The 24,653-nt window shown below is 40.7% G+C and overlaps 1 protein-coding gene across 1 annotated transcript in view; it reads left to right on the top strand.

Moving 5' to 3' along the window:
- Positions 1-11,277: 11,277 nt before the first annotated feature.
- The window catches only part of kirrel3b (kirre like nephrin family adhesion molecule 3b), a 172,720-nt gene continuing 159,344 nt past the window's right edge, over positions 11,278-24,653 (top strand). Inside the window, exon 1 of the mRNA XM_078244164.1 lies at positions 11,278-11,417. Coding sequence (XP_078100290.1) covers positions 11,375-11,417 — 43 coding nt within the window. The 5' untranslated portion in view covers positions 11,278-11,374. The remainder of the gene's footprint in view (positions 11,418-24,653) is intronic.

Raw genomic sequence — 24,653 nt, 5'->3', positions numbered from 1 at the left:
GCAGTTCACCAACCAATGGTTGACGTCACTGATGCTACATCTACGTGTTATTATGGAACCCACACAACTTCTAGGCAATACCTGCCCTTCAATAGCATTCACACACTACTATTGGCCAGGTGTCCATGTTTATGCAAGGTAACGTAACCTGATTTGTTCAGGTCCTATCCCCTGACCAATTGGCTATCCTAACCTTAACCACTCGAGGTCAATGCCTAACCCCAACCAATCGAGCTGCTTCGTATTGCGGGACTTTCCTAGAAGTTATGTGGGATCCATAATAACGCTACGTCTACTGTTCTTACAGTCTATGGGATTCATACTGTTTTCAGTTGCTCAGTAGTTATTGTCATCCTTTAATTGTTGTATTTGAAATTCAGTGCACTCATGTCAAATAATGAATGTGTTGATGTGCATCTGAGGAGCTTGCACAGGCACACTAATCGTCCATGCGAGTCTGGACAAGTAGTGTGCCTGTGCAAGCGGTAGACTGTTTATGCGGAAGTGTAAGTAAGGTCTTTGCGAAAATGCTTGTTTGGGAATTACTGAGCATACGACTGGATAAGCGAGACTTGCATTGTACTGCATGAGTTGGTTGCAAGTTTGTAAACAGATGTTTTGATATTTTTATGCTGTTGTTAAATGCGGTCCCATATCACTTCAATGCATCAAGACTTTTCTCCATTTTTTGATTCTTCTAGAGGCTCGGTGAGAAACGGATATACAAATTGTCAGTTTAAGGGTGTAGTAGTATTCCTTCAGAGTTAAAATCCAAGTATAGAAATGTTTAACAGTCCATTCAAGATAACAAAACAGTACACATTACCACCACACACTGTCAGATGGCTTGTTAAATACAACAATTAAAAGCATATAATTTTGCTAATGGGTTTAACATTTTCTCAAGAGTAATTTGCGTATGTCAGTAAAGGCTTGGCTTTAGGCATTTGGGATGCTCAGATTTAGTGGCTCATTCTGCATTTTCAGTTAAGACCACTGGCAAAACACTTAAGGTTAACCAAATATTATTAGTTTAGGGTAGTAATGGGCTGAATCAGCATATTTTGTCATGTTTTTTTCTGCATAACATCAGCATTTCGGAAGAAAATGGTCCATTCCAGTGTTTATGCTATCCCAATTCAGCGCAACACATCCTCCACGGGGATGCGTCCCTTGGAGATTTAGGCCTACCCTAAAGCACTTTGAATGTCTGTCTGCAATTAAAAAAGAAGGAAAATCACTCATCAAGTTAGTGGGAGGAAACAACCATTGCCAGGTTTAACTGATTAAGAAACAGATTGTTAAGGAGAATTAACTTAACATTAACTTTTAATTTTAACTATTAACGATTTTACATTGTATTTTTATTTATTCAAATCAATTTTTCTGTTTTCAATATTTGGACCTATTAATCCCTGAGTTGGGACTGGAATGCGCTCCAGTCTTCATGTCAGTCACCTCAAAAACCTCTGCTCATGAAGACACACTGGTCTGAAAAATGTGTTAGAATAACATACATAATTAAAGCTGCAAGCAGCGTTGGACGGTCCCTCGCACCTCCTTGCATGTCGGGGTTACTGGCATATGCCGCTCCTTGCAGCCGTGCATTTGCGCGGCACTCAGGCAAATTGTCACCAATGAAAAGGGAACTGTCTGCTGAGTTCAATGATACCTCACACAAGACTCTACTTTAAACGGTTCAAAAGCCATAAAAGGGGGCGTGGCCTGATTACATGGGCGTGGTTAAAGTATAGGGGCCATCTCAGTATCACATGTAGACCACACATTATAAGTTTCATGTAAATCAGATGATGTTTGTCATATAAGGCTGATTTCCTGTTGCCAGCGGGAGGCGCTATGACCAAAAGTCAATTTTTGGCCTCAGGCCTGGACCCTTGTCAATCGTGAGAAATTTCGGGCAGATATGACAATGAACACTAAAGTTACAACAACTTCTTCGTTCATCTATAAATGCTCAAAATGGCCCCCACGCCCACACCGTTGGACGAAAACTCAAGCTTTTAATACCTTTACATCGTTAAGGTCTTGAGATGGCAAAAAATTAATTTGAAGTCGATCGGATGAAATCTCTAGGAGTAGTTTGTTGAAGTATAGCACCTATAGTTTTGGGCCTACTCCCTGTTGCCACTAGGAGGCGCTATAACTTTGAGTCAATATCGGCCTGTAGATGTCCTCAGGGTTAGACTCTTATGAATCCTGAAAAGTTTCAAGCCAGTTGGTCAACGTACACAGAGTTACACCCACTTCCTGTTTTCGATGGCGAAGTTTTTCTTTTAATAACTTTTCATCTCTAGGGTCTTAACAGACCAAATTTGAAGTCGATTGGATGAAATCTCTAGGAGGAGTTCGTTAAAGTACGACATGTGAAAATGGCCAAAAACACACTAATTTCGAACTTTCAATTCAAAATGGCGGACTTCCTGTTGAGTTAAGGGTATGGCTCCAATGAGCTTTTTTGTACCACTTGACATGCTACATAAGTGTACCACGTTTCGTTAGTTTACGTTAAACGTACTGCAGGGGCTCAATTTTTTAAGTTTTGTAGGGGGCGCTAGCGAGGCATTTTTTCACGCCTATCTACGAATCCCTTAAAATATCAAACTTTTCACCAGGTGATGCGTATGCAAAGTTTGGTGAGTTTTTGAGTATGATAAGGTCCCCAAAAAGGCAATTCATTGCGCAGAAAAATAATTCCTTCAGTTTCAATAGGGCCGGCGTTCGGGCCATAAATATTGTTCTTTGGCTGACATTTTCCCTTTAGCTTATGTATTCACTTCTTCCTTGACATACGGAGAGTCCTCTTCAAGCCTGAGGGGAAATCCATAGTTCACCACACTGCTTTTATTTACCGCGCATCGTGTCAGAGAAGAGAAGCAGCAGGTATAATGCATGCAATGAAGATGTCAATGGTCCATGTGTCAGATGTAAAACAACATGTACCCATTTCCCTCTCAAAAAGGGAATCCAGCTTGACTTATGCAAAGCCCTCTGACCCCTGACAAGCTTTCTTAAGGTGCATACTGCTGACCAATGCTTTTTACCTATCTCCAGATGAGCATGACAAACAAATATGTGCTGCTATTTTGCATACCATGTAAAAACCTCAATTCCGCAGTGCAATTAAGATGAAATTCAAATGGGGAAGAGTCAAATGACCAGGCCACCCTGTAGCAGTGTGAACTTGACCGAGTCAGAGAAAGCTTAAGAAGGCTGTATACTTGCACTGGAAACAGAAATTTACTCAATTTAAATGAATAAAGGGACATGTTTGCAAGGAAATGCTACATTGACTTGATGTGAACGGGCTTGCCATATGGAACCTAGTGGGATTTTTGGCACACCCAGTTTGTGATCAACATGAAGTCGACATGTAGTCTGGTGGGATGACATCTACATTTCATTAGTTGGACATTATGTAAATTTTGAATCATGCCAATACTTGTGTTATTTGCTGTAATAATCTACAAACAATACAAACCTGCAACAAGCTGAGTAGAACAGAACCTTATTGCCATACGCATTACTCATGGAATAAAGGCATAAAAAGAAGAGTAAAAAATGTTTTAGTGCATGGCAGTATTTAGGAATTAGGAGGCTGATAAATAGATCTGAAATGGCAATTTGTATACACATTTTTTTATTCAGCAGCCACATTAATATGATGAACGGTTAGGAAAGTATGTAGCCACAGCTTCTTTAGTTGTATTTACACTCTTCTTTTTTAACCCTGCAGTATTCCTCATGTAGGTCTTGCTGTGCCACTTGCAATGGTATAAATGAAAGTAGCACAAATATTGTGATAGAGCTTTTGTTTTTTCAATGGGAGCATTGGCAGCAGTCATTACTACAATAAAAGTCAGGATCAGATCTGATGAAGGAAGAAGTGTTAAATGGAAATATACATGTGAATATATTAAAAATAGTAATTATTTGATTAAGGTTACAAAATAACAAACACATTCACATTGTTTTTCATTGAATCCCTAATGAAATGTAAATGAACAGTATGCCACCCGCATACTGTTTTCTCCCAATGATTCATTTAGATCCTCTGTTGTGCCACTTCGCAGACTTGATTAGAATGAGAATCTGAGGCATCAGGGCTAGAGATGTAGCATCTCTGGGGAATCATCTGACTGACAAAGATTGAGTGGCTTTCCTTCCTTGAAAGACAACTGGCTGATTTGCTAATTTCAAAATACAAATCGATGGCAACACACAGTTAACATACACTTGCACACTGGGACACACACACATCCACGGATAGCAGTGTTTCAGACCTTTCGGTGTCTCTACAGCGAATATGCAGGCCCAGGAGAAATAAACAAATATGTCACTTTCTATTTACCTCAAAAACAGAGCCTGTCTATCATCTTAATGCGTCACTTTTTGAGTACGAGGATGAGACTTTGCATTTCATCTAAGGAAAGAATCGGGAGGAGAGAAAAAAATGTCATGGAACAACAGAAGCAAAGCAGTACGGGTTTGGCACTTCAAAACTTGGCAGCCATATTATTACGAAAGTTACAATATAATTTAAGTAAATATTGTAGTTTATCTTTCTCCAAGCATTATATGTTCCATAAACAATTTACCTTCCAGTGCCATCAAGCATTATTTATATCCTGCAAATTTCATTTCTTAGGGAGTAGTTAAACCGTGCCCGAGCACGTTTGACCCCAAAGTCCGGTTTGCTTTACTAGTCTGATCGAATCGTGCCGTGCCCGGGCACGGAACGCTAAACCATGCCCTAGCCCGTTTGAAAGAGGTGGGCCAGGGCACGGTTCGGTTGGACTCAGGCATGGTATGCCTCAGTGTGATCGCTAAACGTGCCCGGGTCTAGTTCTTACTCTACAGATGAACAGGAATTGTAGTCGGCGAGTCCCGCAATGTAACAACGTAAGCATGCTCTGGCCCTGATTATTTTTAATGCAAAGTGAGTGCAGGCTGGGAGGGGGGGCACGGTCCTAGCAACTGGGCCAAGTGTGAGTACGCCCTTAGGTTTTTATTGATTCTCAATCTGTTCTTGGTCATTTTTAAGCCTTTAAGTTTCAAAGGTCATTTTGTAACCCAATTAATTAAATTATTAGGATTTAATTAAATTAGTTAGGAGGCTTTGTTTTGCTGTGCAGTGCAAGATGTGCTTCTTGAGCTTCGGCATGTAGGCTTGAGGACATACTAAATGAAAAAGATTTATGGCCATTTCTCACTTGAAGAGAAACTGCTGGCTGCCCTGCGTTTTGAAAGATAGACTAACAAGATAATAGGAGATTGCCCTTTTCCCCATGTTACAACATTCTGGCATACAGTATTGAAATAGACATGTATTTCTTTGTTGCACAGTTGCATTAAATGATAAGGCCTGGCTTGAGGGCGTCCGATGCATGGTAATAGAATTATGGCATAGTGCCATGTTAAACCCTATAAAAACTGAAGTTATACAAGATAGGTGCCTGCATAGGACTTGTGTGCAAAGCAATCAGCGGTGAGGCAGTCCAACACATTTTGATTCTCATTCAGTATTTTGCTTTTCATTTGTTCCATTGGTTTTTAGTTGTAAGTTCAGAGGTTGTCAAAGGGGTGACGGTCCAGTTGATGGAAGCTCCAAGTTTCCATTTCAATATCCATTTAAAAAATACTGACATGGAATATATTAATGACACAGTTATTGATATGATAATAGCAGCTGAAACCTAAACCCAAAGGTAAACTAAAAGCTTGTTGTGGCTCAAAAAGGAAGCTGCACATAATCTGATAAATTGCCTCATATGACGTTTCTTGAGTCAGTGTCAGATGCGGTTGAAGACTACAAGTATGAAAATGAAAAAGAAAAATAAATCTGGTGGTGTGGAGTTAGAAAAAAGTGAGCTTACCAGACCTTTGTAGCCCGCTCCTCAACTCTGCTGCAGGCTTGCGGCCTCCGGCTATTTTAGCAGCACTAGCATAACACACCTGAATCTCCCATCAAACTGTCTGTGTTCAAGTTGCATTGTGGGTAATGTAAGATCCAGATTTTGACAAGGAAGAAGAATGTGTAGAATGAAAAATATGATATCTCTGGTTCTGCTGCAATTTTGTTACTTCAAAACACTGTCCATCCTAACTTAGACAATGTTATATGACTGCTATGAATGCTAATGCAGTCTTTTTAATGGCTAATGTCTTTTTGATTGTTTGATTTAAGGTTAAATGTGTCTGTTAGAGGAGCATTCCTCAAATCCATTCAAGATGCATTCAGGCAGTTTGCCAATAAATGTCAGCTGTGGAATAAGTTTTGCCATTAATGCCAAGGAGAAAGTGTATGTGGAAAGAAAGATATATTTTTTTTATATCAAACCAAATGTGATCAGCCTTGATCATCACACTGGAATACCCAAGCCGACAACATTTGAATTTCCTTCACTAGTTTTTAACACAAGTGGGGATTGAATTTCAGTTGATAGAAGCTCCAAGTTAAGCAATACCCATTACTAAAAATCATGGAATATACTGTCATGGAATATATTAATGACACAGTTTCAATGTGATAATAGCAGCTTTTCTCATGAATACATATTAAGCACACAAAGGTTGTATTAAATCAGTTGAGCACAGAATTAGAACATCTTGTAGAGATGACCTGCAGTTATGGGTCATTTACAGGCAGCACTGACCGAATAATGTTATATCTTCATCTTGTTTGAGATCACTTAAACATTCTTCTGAGCATGTCCTTTTGACTGTGGATTATGGTCATAGCTGGTTTAAAGAGGCTCTTAAACTCTTAGAAGAGTTCCCAAGTCTCCCGAGTCATTTAAAGGCTCTGACACACCAACCCGACGGTCGACCTTCGGCAGAAAAGGCAGTCGGACTGACTGTCTCCCCGAGTTGGTCAAAAAAGTGCCCGGAACACACCGAAGCGACGCTGACTTGAGTGTACGTTCTGTGCCAGCGAGAGACATAATACGTCTCCATAACAGCAGGCGGCGCTAATCTGTATTGTCGCCCAAAAAATTAAAACCGGCAGCTGATTGGCCATAATGGCGGCTCGTTCAGAATACGATCTCATATTTTACGAAAATAGTTAACCGAAATGGGTTTCTGAAAACATTTAAAGCGAGAAATAGGCCATGCAGTTGCTGAATCTGTCTTCATGTCAGATTGACAAAGGTCAGTTTAAAAGATGATTTTGAGAGGCGTTAGTCACGCTCATCCCACTCGTCATTTCCGGGTTAGCACTCCACCAATCAGATTGGTCATTGAGTCCGACTGCATGCATTCCGATTCAACATGTCAAATCGGCCCAAATGAAGGCCGAGGGCTCCTTCGACTGACGACGGCACGGAACACACCGAACAGACTCGAGTCACTAACCTTGCCAGACTGTCCGACAGCCGATAATCGGGTTGGTGTGTCAGCGCCTTAAGAGTATGCCCCCTGTGGGTGCACTGTGGGTCTCACAGTATATGAGCCCTTTTCTAGACTTCACATTGCCTAATGTTTCCCCTCTGTCTGTGTAAGGACATTGTCTCATGTGTTCAGTTTCTCAGACTGGCAGAGGAATTTGGCACTTACGCTTCAGGCTGTAACCATAGTACAAACTGTAAAACAATGGTGCTGCTATGTGTAAATGACATTTGAATGAGCAGCAGGCTTTAGCTGACAAAAAGTGGACCTTCTGAGACCTTTTCTATATTACACCTCAAAATTAGTCCGGATCACATATAACCTCTTTTTGTAGGATTTTGATCTTATTTAATATTGATAACAAGAGAAACATGATGACTTTAGTTCAGCTCATCATCCTTGACTGTGTCCAGATATTTCAGATATTAAAGAAATAATGTAATTCAAGCTAAGAGTTTATTGTACCAAGTTGAGGATTGTGGGTTGAGGACGTACAAATTTGTTTGCCTGTTTACCTCGTTCACCCTCATTGCTCAACCTTCAAGCACATAAGCTCCATTGTTATTCTTTGCCCCTGCTCATCATGTTCTTAGCAGAATGCAAATCTGTTGTCCTCTGGTTCGGCTGCAGTGAGGTTGTTTTTTTTGTGTAGCTGTTAGTTGCACTGATGAAAAGACCACCTGTCATCCTCTGGCCCTTTGATTAGATTAGGAAGTCAAAGGGATGGATTAAATTGATATGACGTAGACTAGGCCCTCATGCAGAGCTTACTGTGTCATTATCAGAGCTCTGATCTATAGGTTCTGGGCATTACTGTACATCTTATATTAATAGAGGGTATGTCCCTCTAGATTTAAATGTCAATCACTATTTATACGAAAGAAAGAATTATATATATTTTTCTAGACTCTGGATATGTTAGTGAAGTCATCAAGGCCCCAGGAAGTCTAGAAGGAAAGTCAAAGGGGAACTGCACTGTTTTCTCTTTAGTTTCAAGGTTCTGTATCAGTCATGTGCACAATAATAACAGAAGTAGTCACTGGCAATGAAAATCTTAGGCCTCAGGAACCTCCAACAAGAGTCATTAAATAACGAAAAAGAAAAGCACTCAAGTAAAACAAAAATCTGAATTTGAGAGAAAAAATAGTGCAAGTTGAGATATAGTGCTGAAATATAAACAAATAAAATATAAATTAAGTAATATAATTATATAGTATAATTTGTGTAGACAGTGTTGCAACTGAATGTTAAAAGTAATGTTGCAATGTATATATGCATCAGAATATGAGAATATATAAACTTAGCACAAAAAGTAAGGAAATTTGTTTGGTAGATTATTTCTCTGTGGTAACAATACATTTTGGCAATAAATCTTATAACGTTGGAAAGCCTGTTTAGTTCCCTTTCAAATGGTGCCCCATTTGTAAGGAACATGCATTTGTGGGATGAGCAGCAGCACTGGGTACATGGGTTGCACCCATGAAAAATTTGCCAAATTTTCTTTGCCAATGCCAAACAGCTTATTCTGCCATTGACTCGTTTGGTGGATTGGATGATTGAAGTTTGAAGAAACAACACATATTGGCAATTTAACAATTTATTCATTTATTTCACAAACAGGAGCCTTAGTAGCGTGTGGAAGAACCTTTGACTATTACCTTGCCATTCCCATAGATGGAGCTGTGTCGAATTCACAATGACGCCTGGGCACTCTTGTCATAATCAAAAGAAGAGCGAGTGCAGCGGAAGTAGTTTAGTCGGCGCAAACAATGGCAAACCTCACAGAAAGAATTATTCAACCTGCTCCATCCTCATTGAAGGCGAGAGTTTGGACACATTTCAGCTTTTATAACCTCGAGGGGAAGACGGAACTTGATAGGAATCATGCTATATGCAGGCTTTGCAAAGCGAAAGTTAAGTATTTTGGAAACACCACAAACTTGAGAACTCACATGGTACGGCATCACCCAGAGATTAACATTAAAGACGTGGACGGACAACAACCTAAAGTACCGTGCCAGTCAACAAACGCACTCTCTTTCAATGCTCTAAACTCCCACCATTGCGTCAGAGAGAGTGTTCTCAACTGCCAGAGACATCGTACAGCGGATCATGCTCACTCCAAAACATGTAGACCAGCTTCTGTTTCTGCAAAAGAATGTACAGATTCCAGCTAGTGGTGGACTATGAACTGGTTACAGACACCTAAATGTGTATCCATTATGTGATTCTGGTCTGGTCACAAAAGTTCTGTTGAATGGACTGTAGTTGCCACAGTTCTAAAAAGAAAGGACCTAATTTTAGGAAGTTCAATGTAAACCACATTTAGTAGTATTTTTTGTTTGATCGGAGTACAGCACTTTAAAGCTAAATGTAAAAGCTCTTTTTATTTAACAGTTTTATACTTGAATTAAATGTATTTGAAAGCTGGCCAAAGTTTGGCACTTTTGCAGTTTTTAGTTGCAAAAGTTTTTATTTTTGTATGAAAACATAACGTAATATCAAACTACATTTAATTTGTTGTGTTTCTTTTCTTTTAATTTTTTTTTAATGATTTTTACCTGCTCTTTAATGTTTTAATTTGTTTTTTTAATCGTTTTCTAACTGCTCTTTAATGTTTTATGTAAAGCACTTTGAATTGCCCTGTTGCTGAAATGTGCTATACAAATAAAGCTGCCTTGCCTTAAATTGTATGTCTACTGCAATCACATGGGAAAAGTAACTACATTTACATACTGTGAATCGTTTTTTGAATCAAAAATCAATATCGAATTGTGAGCCTAAAAATCGGAATTGAATCGTGACATTTTCTGAATCGTACATCCCTAGTTTTTATAGTGCATGTAGAGACAAGACATGTAGCGCGCTCTTTTATACGTGGACTGACGTGAAACAAAGCAATACCCCTTTTTAAATATTTAACAGGCATAACCAGGAGAACTTGCCAGTAAGCATGCAGTGCACTTGGGCATTTTATGATGTCTTGCATCATGGCTCCTTGAGTGAGTGACTGAATTTAATTCCCCCTTGATAAAACAATTGGATACTAATGAATACTACAGCTTTGGTCTTGAATGCTAATGTGGTCTTCATCCATTCTCAGGGAAGGCGGCTCACATTCTCCAAAAATGTGATGCCATCCATAGAATCCAAAAAAGGCAGGGGGTCTTAACTGGGAGGAGGGGGGGGGCTGCACTTTTTGTTTTGTGGATGTCTGTTATTTGTAGCTATAGAGGCTAAGTCGCTCCTATTATTATTCTAATTGGAACTGCACCCTCTCTGTTTCTCCCATGGCAGCTCTCATTCCCAGAGTGAGGACCCTAGTCTCACAGCCTTACACTCAGCCATAGCCACCCAGACTGAGAGAGAGAGAGAGAGAGAGAGAGAGAGATGGAGGGAGGGAGGGAAGGAGGGAGGAGTCTAGTTATGGAGCTCTATCCCCTGACTGTATCTGCTATGTGAGTGGTGAAGCAAGAGAGAGAGAGAGAGAGCATGAGAAAGAAAGAGAAGGAGGGGGTGCCAAGTGAGGGCTGAAGAGACTGATAATGGATGGGCACCGAGAAACCGTGCGAGCGAGAGAGAAAGAGTGTGTGTGTATGCTCAGAGTCAGCAGCGAAGACACAGAAAGTCTACAAGCTCACATCAACAAGAGAGCGTGAGAGGCAGCGCAGACCACGGGCAACTCTGAAGAGTGACACAGACGGGAAAGAGACACACACAGAGACAGAGAAGAGGAGAAAAGAATCGGCAGAAGAAGAGAAGGACTGAAGACAGACTACCAGCCTTCCACTGGTTAAAGGAGACACCACAGAGGGACTCTAGCATCCCCCCCCCCCAGCAGCAGCAGCAGCAGCAGCAGCAGCACAGAGGAGCACTGTCTCATCTCGTGCATCCGTGGTGCCTGCCAACTTCAATTCCACACTTGCCCACTGTTTTTCATAGGTTTTGCCCTCTCCACTCCTCAGGCATGATCCCTTGGGTCCTTCTGCTCCTGTGGATCTCCGGACATGGTAAGTTTTCCAGATTAAGTTGTTTATTCATCACTTGCGTGCTTGTGACTGTTGACCTGCTGGCTGGGAACGCTGTCTCTGAATACATCTTGCTGTGATGTCTGAGCTTGTCCTACCATTTGTGTGTTTATCTGCTGATAATATATATGTCAGTTGCAAAAAGAGAAAAGAAGGAAATTAGAGGAAAAAGTCTTTGTGGCTGTCCTGGGGTTAAGAAGCTGCACTTTTCTCCATTTGTTGTAGCCTTCAGACCAGACAAGTTAAATACTTCCTATGTGGGCTTTATATTCCTGTCACACACATAGAAACACAAAAACAAAGCCCTCAAACCCCAGTTCAGTCAAGCGTTCATTCCTGAGTCACATTGTTTTGAACTGACAGCTTTTCCCATTGAGTCCTACGATCCTACGGGGGGGTCTGGTCAAAAGAAAAGAGAGAGAAAAAGTTAACGGTGAAGTGCTTTAGAAGGCAGACTCATGAGTATAGCTTGGCAGCTCCAGCCCTTTGGACAGTATCTGCTGTTATTTTTATTCTTAGACAGTCTGTTTGTGGACAGAATGGGGATGGATTAGTTGTTTCCTCAGCTTGCCACCAGGTGGTTGTCTTTGGAAAACAAAAGAGGTGAGTAAAGAACAGCAGAACTCTACCTTTGTGGTGTCTGTGTGATATACGGACGCAAGCAGGGCTGAATCAGACAGTGGATGTTTGTCAGCTCCTAGCGTCATGCCCGGCCCACAACAAGCGCCCTGGTTTACACTCCACAGGGTCAGGGTCAATGAGCCGCCACAACAGCCACAACCTCTTTTCGAAGTATGACCCCGTCATGTTGGACTACATTCTGAGGAGGGCACTATGTGAATGAATGTGTGTGTGTGTGTGTGTGTGTGTGTGTCTATATAGTTGTTTCCCAGAGGGCGTTGTCACCTTTTGCACAGAAAAGGAAAAATCTCCAATTGGCACATTGTGTTAAAATTGACCGCTCAAAGTCGGTAACACAAAAGCACTGAATTCAGCTGTTCCACGTGTTAATTTAAAGCCTATAACACACACAAAAAGAAGGGAAAAAAACACTGCTCATCCAATACAACAATTTGCTGTGATCAACTTTTCTGCTGGCTCATTTTTCATATAGAATATATACAAACGGGGAGAAAATAATAATATCAGGATGGACCAATTTGAAACTGACTGCAGTGATGAAGCCTCAAATTCCCTCTCTGCCTCTCCTACGCTTTAACGGGTGTAGATCCCTTCCAGAGAGGGTGTCAGCTCTGCTGTCTGTTTTCTTTATGACTGTGTGTGACCTGGTGCAGTGACATGAGCTGTGTAAGTCCACCCAAAGATTGGACAGAGTCAAGGCAATGGAAGCTTTCTCTCTAGGTTGTGGCCTTCGTTACGGGGCAGTTATAGTAGATCAGACTTGGCACTGTAGCTGTAACTGTTCCCGGTGCTTGCTTTGCTGTATTCTCTCCCCCTGATTTCATTGTCATGTCTGTCTGTAACATCTGTGCTTACTGTGACACATCAGTCATTAGTCTCTTCTCCTTGACTCCGTTAAGTTTTGTATCCACAACTGATTTTTCTTTCTTTTTTTAAGATTATTTTTTTTGGCTTTTATTGCCTTTATTTATAAAACAGATTAAGACAAGAAAGTGGGAGAAAGAGGGAGAATGACATGCAGCAAAGGGCCACAGGTCGGAACTGAACCCGCTGCCGCTTGCAAGTTTGTAAGATGGAATAACATCCAAGTTATATTAGACATTAAACTGTAGAAGGGGTTTGATTTATTGTCATGCAGCTCGCTTTATTTTAGACTTTTATTTTGTGAACATCACATTTTCATTCACATACCATCACAGGCTTAGTCCAGTTCTAGGAACAACTAACACCATATCTGAGATAGTACCTGTTGGAATGGGATGGGATTGCTGTGCATTTCAGCACAGTTGGTTATTACCATAATATAAAATACTTCGTTCCCTGCCAGGTAAACAAGGGATAACAACGTACCTTCTCTATGCATGCCTCTGGGGAGAAAAAAAAGTGCTTCCCTGTATCTTACTATGTTGTTGTACAAATTACGGCTCTGTTTATGTGCCGAGCCAGTGTCAGCAGAAAGCTGCGGAAAACAATCTTGTTTTTATAAACCGAAGGACAGAGGGGAGCTGTGGCTATAACAGTCATATACTTAGACGTAGCTATCATGCGAGAGAGCAAGAAAGAAAGAGATCATTAAAAAAGAGAATGAGCAGGAGAAAAGAATCAGTCCGTATGCAGAGGCACTGAGCACCTTTTTTTTCCCATCTCAACTTTGAGAAATAAACGGTCCGGAGCAACACAGAAAGGGACACTAAGGAGAAGGAAAGCTTCTGCGAGATGCTCCTGACTGTGCTGTTAGCGCATCCAGGTCTCCTTTTTTTCACTGTCACCTGTCCTGCCAGTGACAGATGACACAAGAGACAGTCTCCAAGAACACATTCACCTCAGGCCAAACTTGTCCAGGACCTCGTTCATCTCCTCACACCAGCTCCTCCCCAGTCCTCCTCCCTTCCAATCTATACAGTGTCAATCGCCTCTCACATTCTTCACTTGACTCTTGATTTCACTTCTCACCGCACAGCGGCACATTTTTCCACCTCTCTCTCTCTCTCTATCTCTCTCACTAACCGTCCCTCTCTCCGTCTGTTTTTTTATGAGAGGCAATGTGATTGAGAACCTCTGTCGGGGAAAGGGTGAGATATGTAAGAGCTTGATGTCCTGGTAGAGGAGGGGCAGTTTAAGAATAGTCTTGTACTGGATGTGCCAGGCTATGAAGAAAATGCGCTAGAGATAAATCACACATTGTTAATGTTAAATGTATGCTCTCAGTCCCTCTGCTTCTCTTCCTATGTGTCTCTCTTTTCTCTGTTTTTTGTTCTCTGAATGACACCTTGTGAAATTTATATGCTGTCTGAGCCACTTTTTTTTTTTTTTTGACCACTTTCTCAGGGAAATTAAATCTTGACGGTCTATTCTTGACTCAAGGTTTGCCCAATAGGGGCAGTGCTGCTGCACAGGAATGAAATCCCAATCTTCTTAAAAATCTCCTGCCCCTTCCCTCCCCCCAATCGCCTTCATTATTTCCCACCCCCTTAGATATCGTGTCAGAACCCCCCGATTTCACCACCCAGCCAGCCTAAGCAGTTTCTTCGTCCTGGAAAGCATGTCTTAGCACCCCCGACAGCCCCTATTTCATTTACTGCTGTCTATTAACTACTGACTGATCACTAAATCCGCTTTTCATGGGCGGCAGACTTTTACATATTTTTCAACCAAAGTATAATTAAATGTCTTTCCAATGTCATGTCTGGATGTGTGGATTTTTTATAGACGGAGAAATCATTCTTGCTTCTCCAAAGGGAAAGAAAAAAGAGAAAGAAATACAGCCCATTACGTTGCACAACACCACTCAAACATAAATACCAATTTTCAGCCTCATTATTATTAATTTGTCATTTGTAAGTGAGACAGACTGCTGTCTTATGCACAGATTATGACACAATGAGGTAATTATTTGATTTATCCCCATTCGGAATGCTAAAACTAATATACATTTTTCTTGGATGTTGTCATAAGCCTAGACGTTCCAGCAGTCATATTTTCAACAAAAATAACATGACTAACAGCCACAGAATACAGACTAAAATTGACTGTATTCTAATGGGAATCTGCTACCGGGCAATTAATATGCCTGCTGGTAAGAAACACACAAAAGTGTCCTTGTCCTCTTTGTATGACTTACCCTCACCATACATGACAGTTGGTTTGAGTAATGCTAACGCTATCTGGATTATGCCATTCAAACGCAATGAATGACAGATGACGGCATCAGTTCATGATGGGGCCCAGTGGCATGCAGTTTGTTTTCTTGTTTGTGCTGCATGTCCCATCAAGGCTAGCCAGCTTAAGTCACCTCAGCCGCTGTGACCCCTGCTCATTTCTGTGCCACGATAGATTAAGCCCCCTGTAATCCCTCTGAGCCGAGTGCCCTGTTGGATATTTATGGTAATAAGTAAACATATGAATAAATAATCTAAGAGGCTGCCACTGGACAGCTGGAACTTGAAAGTCCCAATGTTTGGCAGTGGTTGTGGCATTAACAAGAGATGCTATTTCCAAGAAAAATGTGTTTTGGCTAAGACTTATTTTGTTGATAAAACACTAGATAGATAAATAGATATATCAATAAATCAGTAAACACAGAGACAAAGATGGACATGTGTTCATGTAAGAACACAACCTTCCAATGGTTTCAGTTGAAGGGAGTACTAAGATAAAAATGCAGAATTTAAGTAAGTATAGTATATCCGGTGACTGCAGTTTGGGTGAAAGCCTCATTTCAAGTCTTTCAGGATTCAGGTCAACCAGGGAAGGGAATATGATTAGTTTGAAGTGTTCTTGGAAAACCAGGCAACAATTTGCTTCCTCTCATGCAGTCAGTCAGCCAGTCAACAAAATCAAGCTGTTTACTGTTGGGCTTCATTATCCATCTAGAAGACTCTCTTCCTAGCCCCAACAGTTTTCTTTAGTACCAACCAATCAACCCTCAAGCCCCTCATCTCCTCTCTCTCTGAGACTTTGCTGACTGGATCTCATTCCTCGGGGATGAATTTATCCAGATTGGAGCACTCAGCAAAAGGGCATTATCCCGGATTACATGTCTGTTGGGCCGCAGTGTTAAGTAATTCAACCAGATGCTGTTGTGAACACTGGGTCACCTGTGAAGGCAGGGTTAGCAGCTGCACTTCTTCATTCTTTATTGTCATATCTCCATACATCTGATCACTTTATACTTGGACAACAGGAAGAGAGATAGTTGGAAAATGTTTTAAAATAACTGTATGTAATAATGTTGTTAACATAGGGACGTCTGCGGAAGCCCTCTCTAACCCTAGTCAGGATTTTATTTGGTCACAGATTATGGGATGGATTAAAGGCTTCTAAATTGCAGTTCAATGCACATGAAACAACAAGCAAAGCAACTAAAGGCAGCTCCGCAGGGCTGTGTGTGTGTTCAGTTGTGGGGGTGCTATGAGTAGAGTAGCAATGGATCATACTGTGTTATTTTTCATTGGAGAGGACCAAGCATCGACACAGCGGGGCTAAAAGAAAAATTTTATTGTTTTTTAGCTTGACTGTGTGTTTTTTCTACTAATCGTGTCAATACCTAGCCAAAGTTTCGATAGATATACATGTTTAACTCGCTACTAGGATCTTTGATTGCTTGTAGAACGCAAGTGCTCTACAAGGTGGGTTCAAACAGTGTTACAATACAATAATTCCTATCTTGACAAAACCCTTCTTTACAAATCAGAGGTATTAATAGAACTTCAAGAAATTCACACTAAGAAAATGTTCAACTTAAAGGCTCATTTTGTTTTAGTTTTTTTACCCGTTCCAGAGGTTATGCTGTATACTGAGCTTGGAAAAAGGCGTTTGCACCCCATATTTGAAACACAAAAATAGATACATAAACACAGAGTTTTGCTATTGTTAGATGTGTTTTTTAGAAATACAGTGCACATTGTTTACTCTGTATGGGTGATGCCGCTGTGCTTGAGTCAACACCTGTCATGGAAACAGATGAGCAAAACAAGAACACAAGGTTATGCGGGTGGAAATGTAAAAATGTGTGAACAAAAGGAAGAAAAAAAAAGGATCTGTTGTGTTTTGCAAGTCACATGTTATCTTTTCGTTATTCTCTTCATTTTAAAAATGATATTTATGTTAATCATAAATAACAGCCAACTTTAGTTTAGGCTAAAATCTAAGATAAAGCTAAGCACTGTAATGTTTAAAAATATATATATATATATATATATATCAGCTTGTTAATTTCAACTGGGCAGGTTAGGGTTAACTACATACATCGTCATTCACAACACTAGTTGGTCAATGGGCTTTTCACTACATATAGTCATGTGAACAAATTAGGACACCCATGCTAAAGTTGACTAAAAAGAGGAATAAAAAAATCATCTTTAGGAAATTAATCTTAATGCCTTAATTAAAAAAATGAGGAAAAATCCAATCTTTAAGGACAACAATTTTCTTTGTGAATGAATAATGTATCATAAATAAATAAATGTTCTTCCTTAAAATACAGGGGGCATAAGTAAGTACACCCCTATGTTAAATTCACATAGAGGCAGGCATATTTTTATTTTTGAAGGCCAGTTATTTCATGGATCCAGGATACTATGCATCCTGATAAAGTTCCCTTGGCCTTTGCAATTAAAATAGCCCCACATCATCACCTCCCCTTCACCATACCTAGGTATGGTACCTAGGTATGGTGAACGGTATGTGATGATGTCAAGCCAAGGGAACTTTATCAGGATGCATAGTATCCTGGATCCATGAAATAACTGGCTTTTAAAAATAAAAATCTGCCTGCCTCTATGGGAATTTAACATAGGGGTGTACTTACTTATGCCCCCTGTATTTTAAGGATATATATATGCGTACATATAACCTACCAGAGAGCTTTTGTGACCTACAGAAACCTGTGTGCCATGCCAGGCACACTAATTTGTATGTGAAAAACATTCATGTATAAATTGACCATCCTGGCTTGAAACAATTATTTTTTTTTTTATATGGTGCTATCTGTGCAGTAAATCACATGCAAGCATCGTTGCAGCACAGTTCTGCAACCTGTGGCATGTTACTGTATGTGTCCCTAAATAGCTCAAGACATTTGTGAGTAAACCAGCCAGCCAATGCATCGACATGATTGTGAAATGCTGTTAGGAAGGCGCCCAGAAGATGCATGTGGTGCTTCAGCACCGGAGGCACTTGAGAAATTGGGTTGCTGATCTGATAACTTCCTAGTGTTTGGCGAGAAGTTTCTGGGACAGCTCAATATTACACCTGGATGAACTCACCCATCTCTTCTCTATCCCGTTTTTTCCCCACCTCTTTCTCTGCTTGTCACTGTCCCAATGTCCCCATGCCAAAGATTCATAATAATGGACGAAAAACGTTTTTCATTCTGCACACTTCACGTGCATTTTCTGTGTTTGTTCTGTGTATACATGTGTGTGTGGTGTCTGTGCATTTGCTACTGTGCCATGGCAATTACACCTACAAGCCTTCAATGGCAATATAAATGCAAATCAGCCTTTTAACTTGTACAAGCAGAATCTAGGGAGGGAGAAGCTTCTCACCTGTGGATGAACGCAGATGTTTCTCTGCCTGCCATTACAACTACTGTGCATGTTTTGAAAACGGCAATGGCATTAGATATCATACGCGGTACTTCATTTTGTTTGTTAGCAAACCTTGAGGCTGTTGAATGTGTCTGGGCTCCAATATAATAAAGTACACTTTTGGGAACAGTTGTTAAATAACATGGTGTTGGACAGACAAACGTACTGATGTATCCCTGCCATTACCTCCCAACTTGTGTGCTTCCATCTCAGCGCATACTTTTAAATTGTGCTCAGCAGTGCTAAATGGAAGGGCTCAATAGCTTCTATTTAACCCTTGTGTGGTGTTCATATTTTAGTTACAGAGCCAATGTTCCCGGGTCTGGCGGACCCACCACATTATTAGGCTTTTAAAGCAATACAGTCATAACAATGCATGTAAAATACTTAACAGATGTTTACTTTAGCTCAATTACCAATGATATATACCATTTATGGTTCATATTTGCCATTTACCCCTGTGAGATCACATTTATGATCATATGATCATTTTCGTTTTTTGTGAAAAAACAAGGAAATTCAATTATAAAAAAGGTAAAAAAAAAAAAATATAAACAAGATTTTTGATCATTATTAGTGCTTATTTCTTAGAACTTAATCAGAACAGGTGACACACACACACACACACACACACAGCAGCAGGCCCAGTTAGGAGGAGGACACAGTTAGGTTTCATAGCACTTACAATTATTACACAATTATTACACCCGGGTCCAGTAGACCCGAACACCTCATATGTAATAGTTATGTGTAGGGGAGGTGTACCGTGTGCAGTCATTGAAAATAAGTTATTTTTAATGTTCTTCAGAGAAAATGAGCCAAGACCAGTGAGTTTGACTTAGAAGAAATAATAAATAGCATAATTTTTCTTTTAGCAAACATTGAAAACAGATCCCACAGACCCCAACACCTTACAAGGGTTAATAATCCGATAGGAAAACAATTCTCTCTATGGTACCAGACACCAATGGTGAGATGCATGGTTTTTTGAAAGGCTATTTGATCTGGCACTGATACCAAACAATGTTTTATTCAGGAAAGCACATCAGACACAACAGCAGCAGAAACTTGCTCTTGATCCAAGGCAAAACTTTTGAAATCTGCGAAAGGGGAATGTGTAGCTTTGAGAATGAAACATTTCTAATGCTGCCACCCTCCCCCAACACTCCCATATACTATGTAGATGTGCATGTTTTTTTTTTTTTTTCATCAGATGCCAAATGAGGTTTTGAGCCATCTGCCTGTCCCACTAAGACAATTAAGCAATTGGGAAGAAAGGGCCATTCGCTAGTGAGAATTGCAATGTTCACATAGGAGCCAGAAACTGCCCTGCATACCACCCCTCCCCCACAAAACACTTTTTCACCACAACTAATGTTGGCACTGTGCCAAATCCGTTCCTATTTGCGCATTTGTTGAGGGAACGCAGGAGCATTTGACACCAGTCTGTGACACAGGGTGCTTGGTTTGCATGTTGATAGAAAAGCCCTCTATTGGTCTCTAGACAAATTCAGCGTGAGGCCTGTGGCTCTGTGTCATTATAGTGTTTACGTGGCCAAGCTTCATCTGGAACAGCCTTCACACAGAAAGACATGCACTGAAAGAAACACACATATGCACACATATACATTCCATACCCTCAGTCACTTGCATTACCAAAGGGCAATCTGCCAGAGCACAATAATGGATGAGAAACACAGGAGGATCTGAGCACTGAGGGCTGAACAGTAGAGGTAGGTTATGTAACATGCTATAAATTAAGGTTTTTATTGATCCTCAAACATTAATATATCCTTATATAACAAAACAGCTATATTGATTGTAGGCTGGCATATCTGATGTTTCTTTAATATGGGACTGCTAGGATTCACTCTGCCTACTTTAATACGAAACCTATTTTTATACGCAATAATAATGTGGTGTCACAAGCAGGATCAGCAAAAGGCAATCCCTAGATATATTTCACTACTCTGGGTCTTTGCCACACTGCACCTTTCAGTGCTTTCTATCTTAAGCCCTTTCTTTATCAGCTGGGCTCCTCAAATGGATGCCACAAACCTGCTAGAGTAAACAAAGTTAATTACAGTATAATTATTTTTTTAGAGGCCACTCCAATAGTCACTTTGCTGATTTGGAGGTTGAAGAGCTCTTGTCGCACTCTCTGATTTTTATTTTATTTTATCAAGTGCAATTTAATATTGTGCAGGCTGGCCCAGGCACTGAAAAAAATGCTAATACACATTGGGGAGTTTAAATGATTTGCTATCCTTTCAAATCTGTTGGCAGGGCTTTCAATCTGGCTGGCGTCCTGGGGGAATTCACAGGGGTCATTGCTCAATCCCTGGGGGACATTAGTGCAAATCACAAAGAAGCACAGAAGTCATTTTAGTTTTCCACTTTCCTTTGGCCACTGCCCAATGCTAAATGGCAAAGGACTAGCTTGCAATACTCAGCAGAGCATCCCCCTTTCCTTCTTCGGTCTCTAACCTTTTAAACCGGATTTAATCAAATCCAAATACCACAGTCCAGAGCCATTTGAGACAACCTGAAGACAAACAGTTGAGGAACCAGAATGCCTTGGGGTGAACCAAGGGCGAGCCCATCCATTACTTCCTGTGCAACCAAGAGCAAAGGGACACGGAAAATGCCTGCGGTACAAGATGATGAACTGACTCCACATCAGAGATTGGATTAGAGTGGCAAGAGAGAGAGCCCTAAAAGCCATGCACAGTTTATTGAAGCCTTATCTAAAGCGATAATGTTACTAGAGAAAGGCCTGTGTAATGACGGATGAGTGGACGGCACATCAGGCGGGATGGTGGATAGGCAGGTCCACCATGGTCAACTCATCTTCTTTTAAAAGCAGGAAGTAGGACCAGTAGATGGTTACGATAGAATGGACTGTCAATTGCTAGCACCCTGGTTACCCGGCAGTGTCATCTTCACAGGTGTATCAAGTTTAGAGAGGCTCAGTGCTCAGGTTCACTGCAATTTAGGTCCCATTTCATCACTGATACCCATAAGAGAGGTTACACACCAACCAGACGGCCGACCGTTGGCAGAAAAGGCAGTCGGACTGATCAGTCGCGTCCCAGAGGTCCAAAAAATGCCTCAAAACACACTGAGGCGACGCCGACTTGAGCATATGCTCTGCGCGTGCGCGAAACGTAATACGTCTCCATAGCAGCAGGCGGCGCTTCTCTGTATTGTTTCCCAGAAAATGAAAACCGGCAGCTGATGGGACGAACGTGTCACGTGGGTCTTTTTTCTCTGGAAATTCACAGCCAGACTGTCAGTTCACCGAAACGTGTTTCTGAAAACATTTTAAGCGAGAAATAGGCCATGCAGTTGCTGAATCTGTCTTCATTTCAGATCGACAAAGGTCTGTTTAAAAGAATTTCCTCAGATTTTGAGCGCTCGCCATTTCCGGGTGAGTCCCGACTGCCCTGTCTCCGACTGAACATGTCAGGTTGGCCCAAATGAAGGCCGATGGCTCCTCCGACGGGCAACGGCACGGAACACACCGAACAGACTCGAGTCACCGACCTCGCCAGACTGTCCAATGGCCGAATATCGGCTCTGTGTGTCAGCGCCTTAAGGCATTTTGGGGGAAATGGTAGCTGTGTTACTGCTGAGATTTGTAGTCACCCTGAAAGCACTGATCTCTGCAGTGGTTGGGTTTGTGATATATGAAATATATGTCTGACCATGCACTGTTTGTATATAACATCATTTTTCTTAGGGGAATGTGGAGTGTGATGGTCACTACTGATGCACAGAAAATAGAGTGAGAAGTAAGATGAAAATAGAAATTACATCTGAAGGGTTTTGTTGAGTGGTTAGAGGGAAAGCAAAGTATAGCATTTGGATAAAAGTCTTGTTCTCATTTTTTTAGGATGACTAGAGGATTCTTCCCCTGCTGAAAGACAATGTTATCTTATAGTAGACGGATGATGGTAATGACAACACAATCCCTTCCATGGTAAATGCATATTTCTAGCGCTTGGGAACGAAAGTGAGAGGAGAAGAAAGTACAACAATGAAAGAAGAAAAATAAATTTTAAAAGGAAGAGCATTCTTGTCACAAATTAAAACATATCTGCGTCTTGCAGCCCTAATCCTTAATGCCAGTGTATTTCTTGTCTGAGTAGAGTATTTGTGCAAACAAGCACAAATGTGATTATTCCTCGCTTTCGTGTATGCTAATTTTATTACTTCACATTGTTTGCCTATCTTACTTTAAACAGCTTTGGTTCACTTCTCAATGCTTTTTCAAAAGACGCCATGGTATTTGTTGTCGGCAAAGTAGTCAAGTAACTTTATATTATTATTTATTTTTATACACCCGTGTGACTTTTAGCTTATGTTTCTCTGTGATCTGGTTTGTGAAAAGTCAATGCCTATGTTCCAATGGTGTGTGACACGGGCACAGCAGGACATTAAAAATGCAGAAGGGCATCTAAAGATGATCGTGGCATCACAAAGTGGGATGTTCAGGGGTTTTACCAATCCCCCCCCACATCACCTCCAGTGCATGGCCCCTAAATTTCCCCCAAGTTATTAGCGTGAATAATTAACAAGGCTTTCATTAAAAAATGCAATTTACTCAGACCCAGAAACTCTAACACAGCCTCATTTAAAACATGGAGAAACTATCTCATAAATTTATGTTGGATCTCCTGCAGCCCAAGAGTCTCCTCCAGATGGATGCCCTCCGCATTGAGTGAAGAGTTAATGGCTTGTAGTCTACTGTCAATCCTTTTCTACAGGCTCTCTGTAATGCGTTGATATTCCTCATTAGTTTCTTTTTTCCTTGAGATATGTATAATCAGTTAAATGGATTACAGTAATTAGACAATATATGATACATTACATTAGCAAAACTACACAACCACACTAATTTCTAACATAGCAAACAGAGACAGCTATCAGTAATATGTGTTGAAACCCTTTAGATTCATCAAAACCGAAGACATTTTTCAAATACAAAATTGTGTTATATGTCTGCTCTCTGGCATTAGCTAAAGGACTATCCTTAAAAGTGAGCCTTGTGTAGGTCTGTGGGTATTGTTGTTGTATTCTCCAAAGCAGACCTCTTTTAGCTTCTCCTTCAGCTCTCATCCTTTTGATCATCACCTCAGTGTTGGATATACAATGAGAATGAACAGCACTGCAATACAAGTGACTTTCAGAGTTCTGTGACTCTTTGAAGGCTGCCAAACAAGTGTCTTTCATCTTAAAAAACAGCAGTCGCTTTGTACAAAAGGAGAACAGAACAAAATGAGAAAGAAAGACAGTATCCAGGGCTTGGAAATGAAATAGTGGAAATTGTGGGGTCTCTGTGATCGCATTTCCTCTAAGGCCTCCTGTGAGGGAAATGACATGTACTTCATTCACCATTGATAGGCGGGAATCTGTCAAACATCCTAAACCTGAAGAAGGGTGAGAACAAAAAAAAATAAAGGCAATTGAGTAAGCCAAGTACTGTTTGCTTTCTGTAACGTCATGCTAATTCCTTTCATCATTAATGAGGTGACAAAGCAAAAACTGTGTTGCATGCATGAATGGGCCTCAACTGGAATGAATATCAGAGACATACTAATAGTATTGAAATCTGTCTCTAATTTTATTCATCCTCCTTGTTTTGCCATGAACCGTAATGGCCTTCTTCTGTGTCAGTATACAAGTGGTTATCATACTAATCCACCACATGCATCAGGTTGATTTGAACAACCAAGATACTGACCAGCAGAACATGGAGTGAATTAAAAAGAAACAATTGGCAACAGTGAAAAAAGAAGCTTATACTCCCAGAATCTGTTATCCTTGAAATAATGATGGAACAGGAGCAGTAGTGTTCCCCCACTGAGACATGAACCAGATTTCAACCCAGAACTCCCTGGAGGTGAGGGCCGGCATCTCTCTTACAGGACATCTGTTCCCTGAACATGGCCACCAGGGGGTCCATGTCGCCACCATAATTGTA

Source organism: Sander vitreus, chromosome 3 (assembly GCF_031162955.1).
Source record: "Sander vitreus isolate 19-12246 chromosome 3, sanVit1, whole genome shotgun sequence".
NCBI classification, from domain to species: Eukaryota; Metazoa; Chordata; class Actinopteri; order Perciformes; family Percidae; genus Sander; species Sander vitreus.
This window is presented reverse-complemented; position numbering and strand designations above follow the sequence as displayed.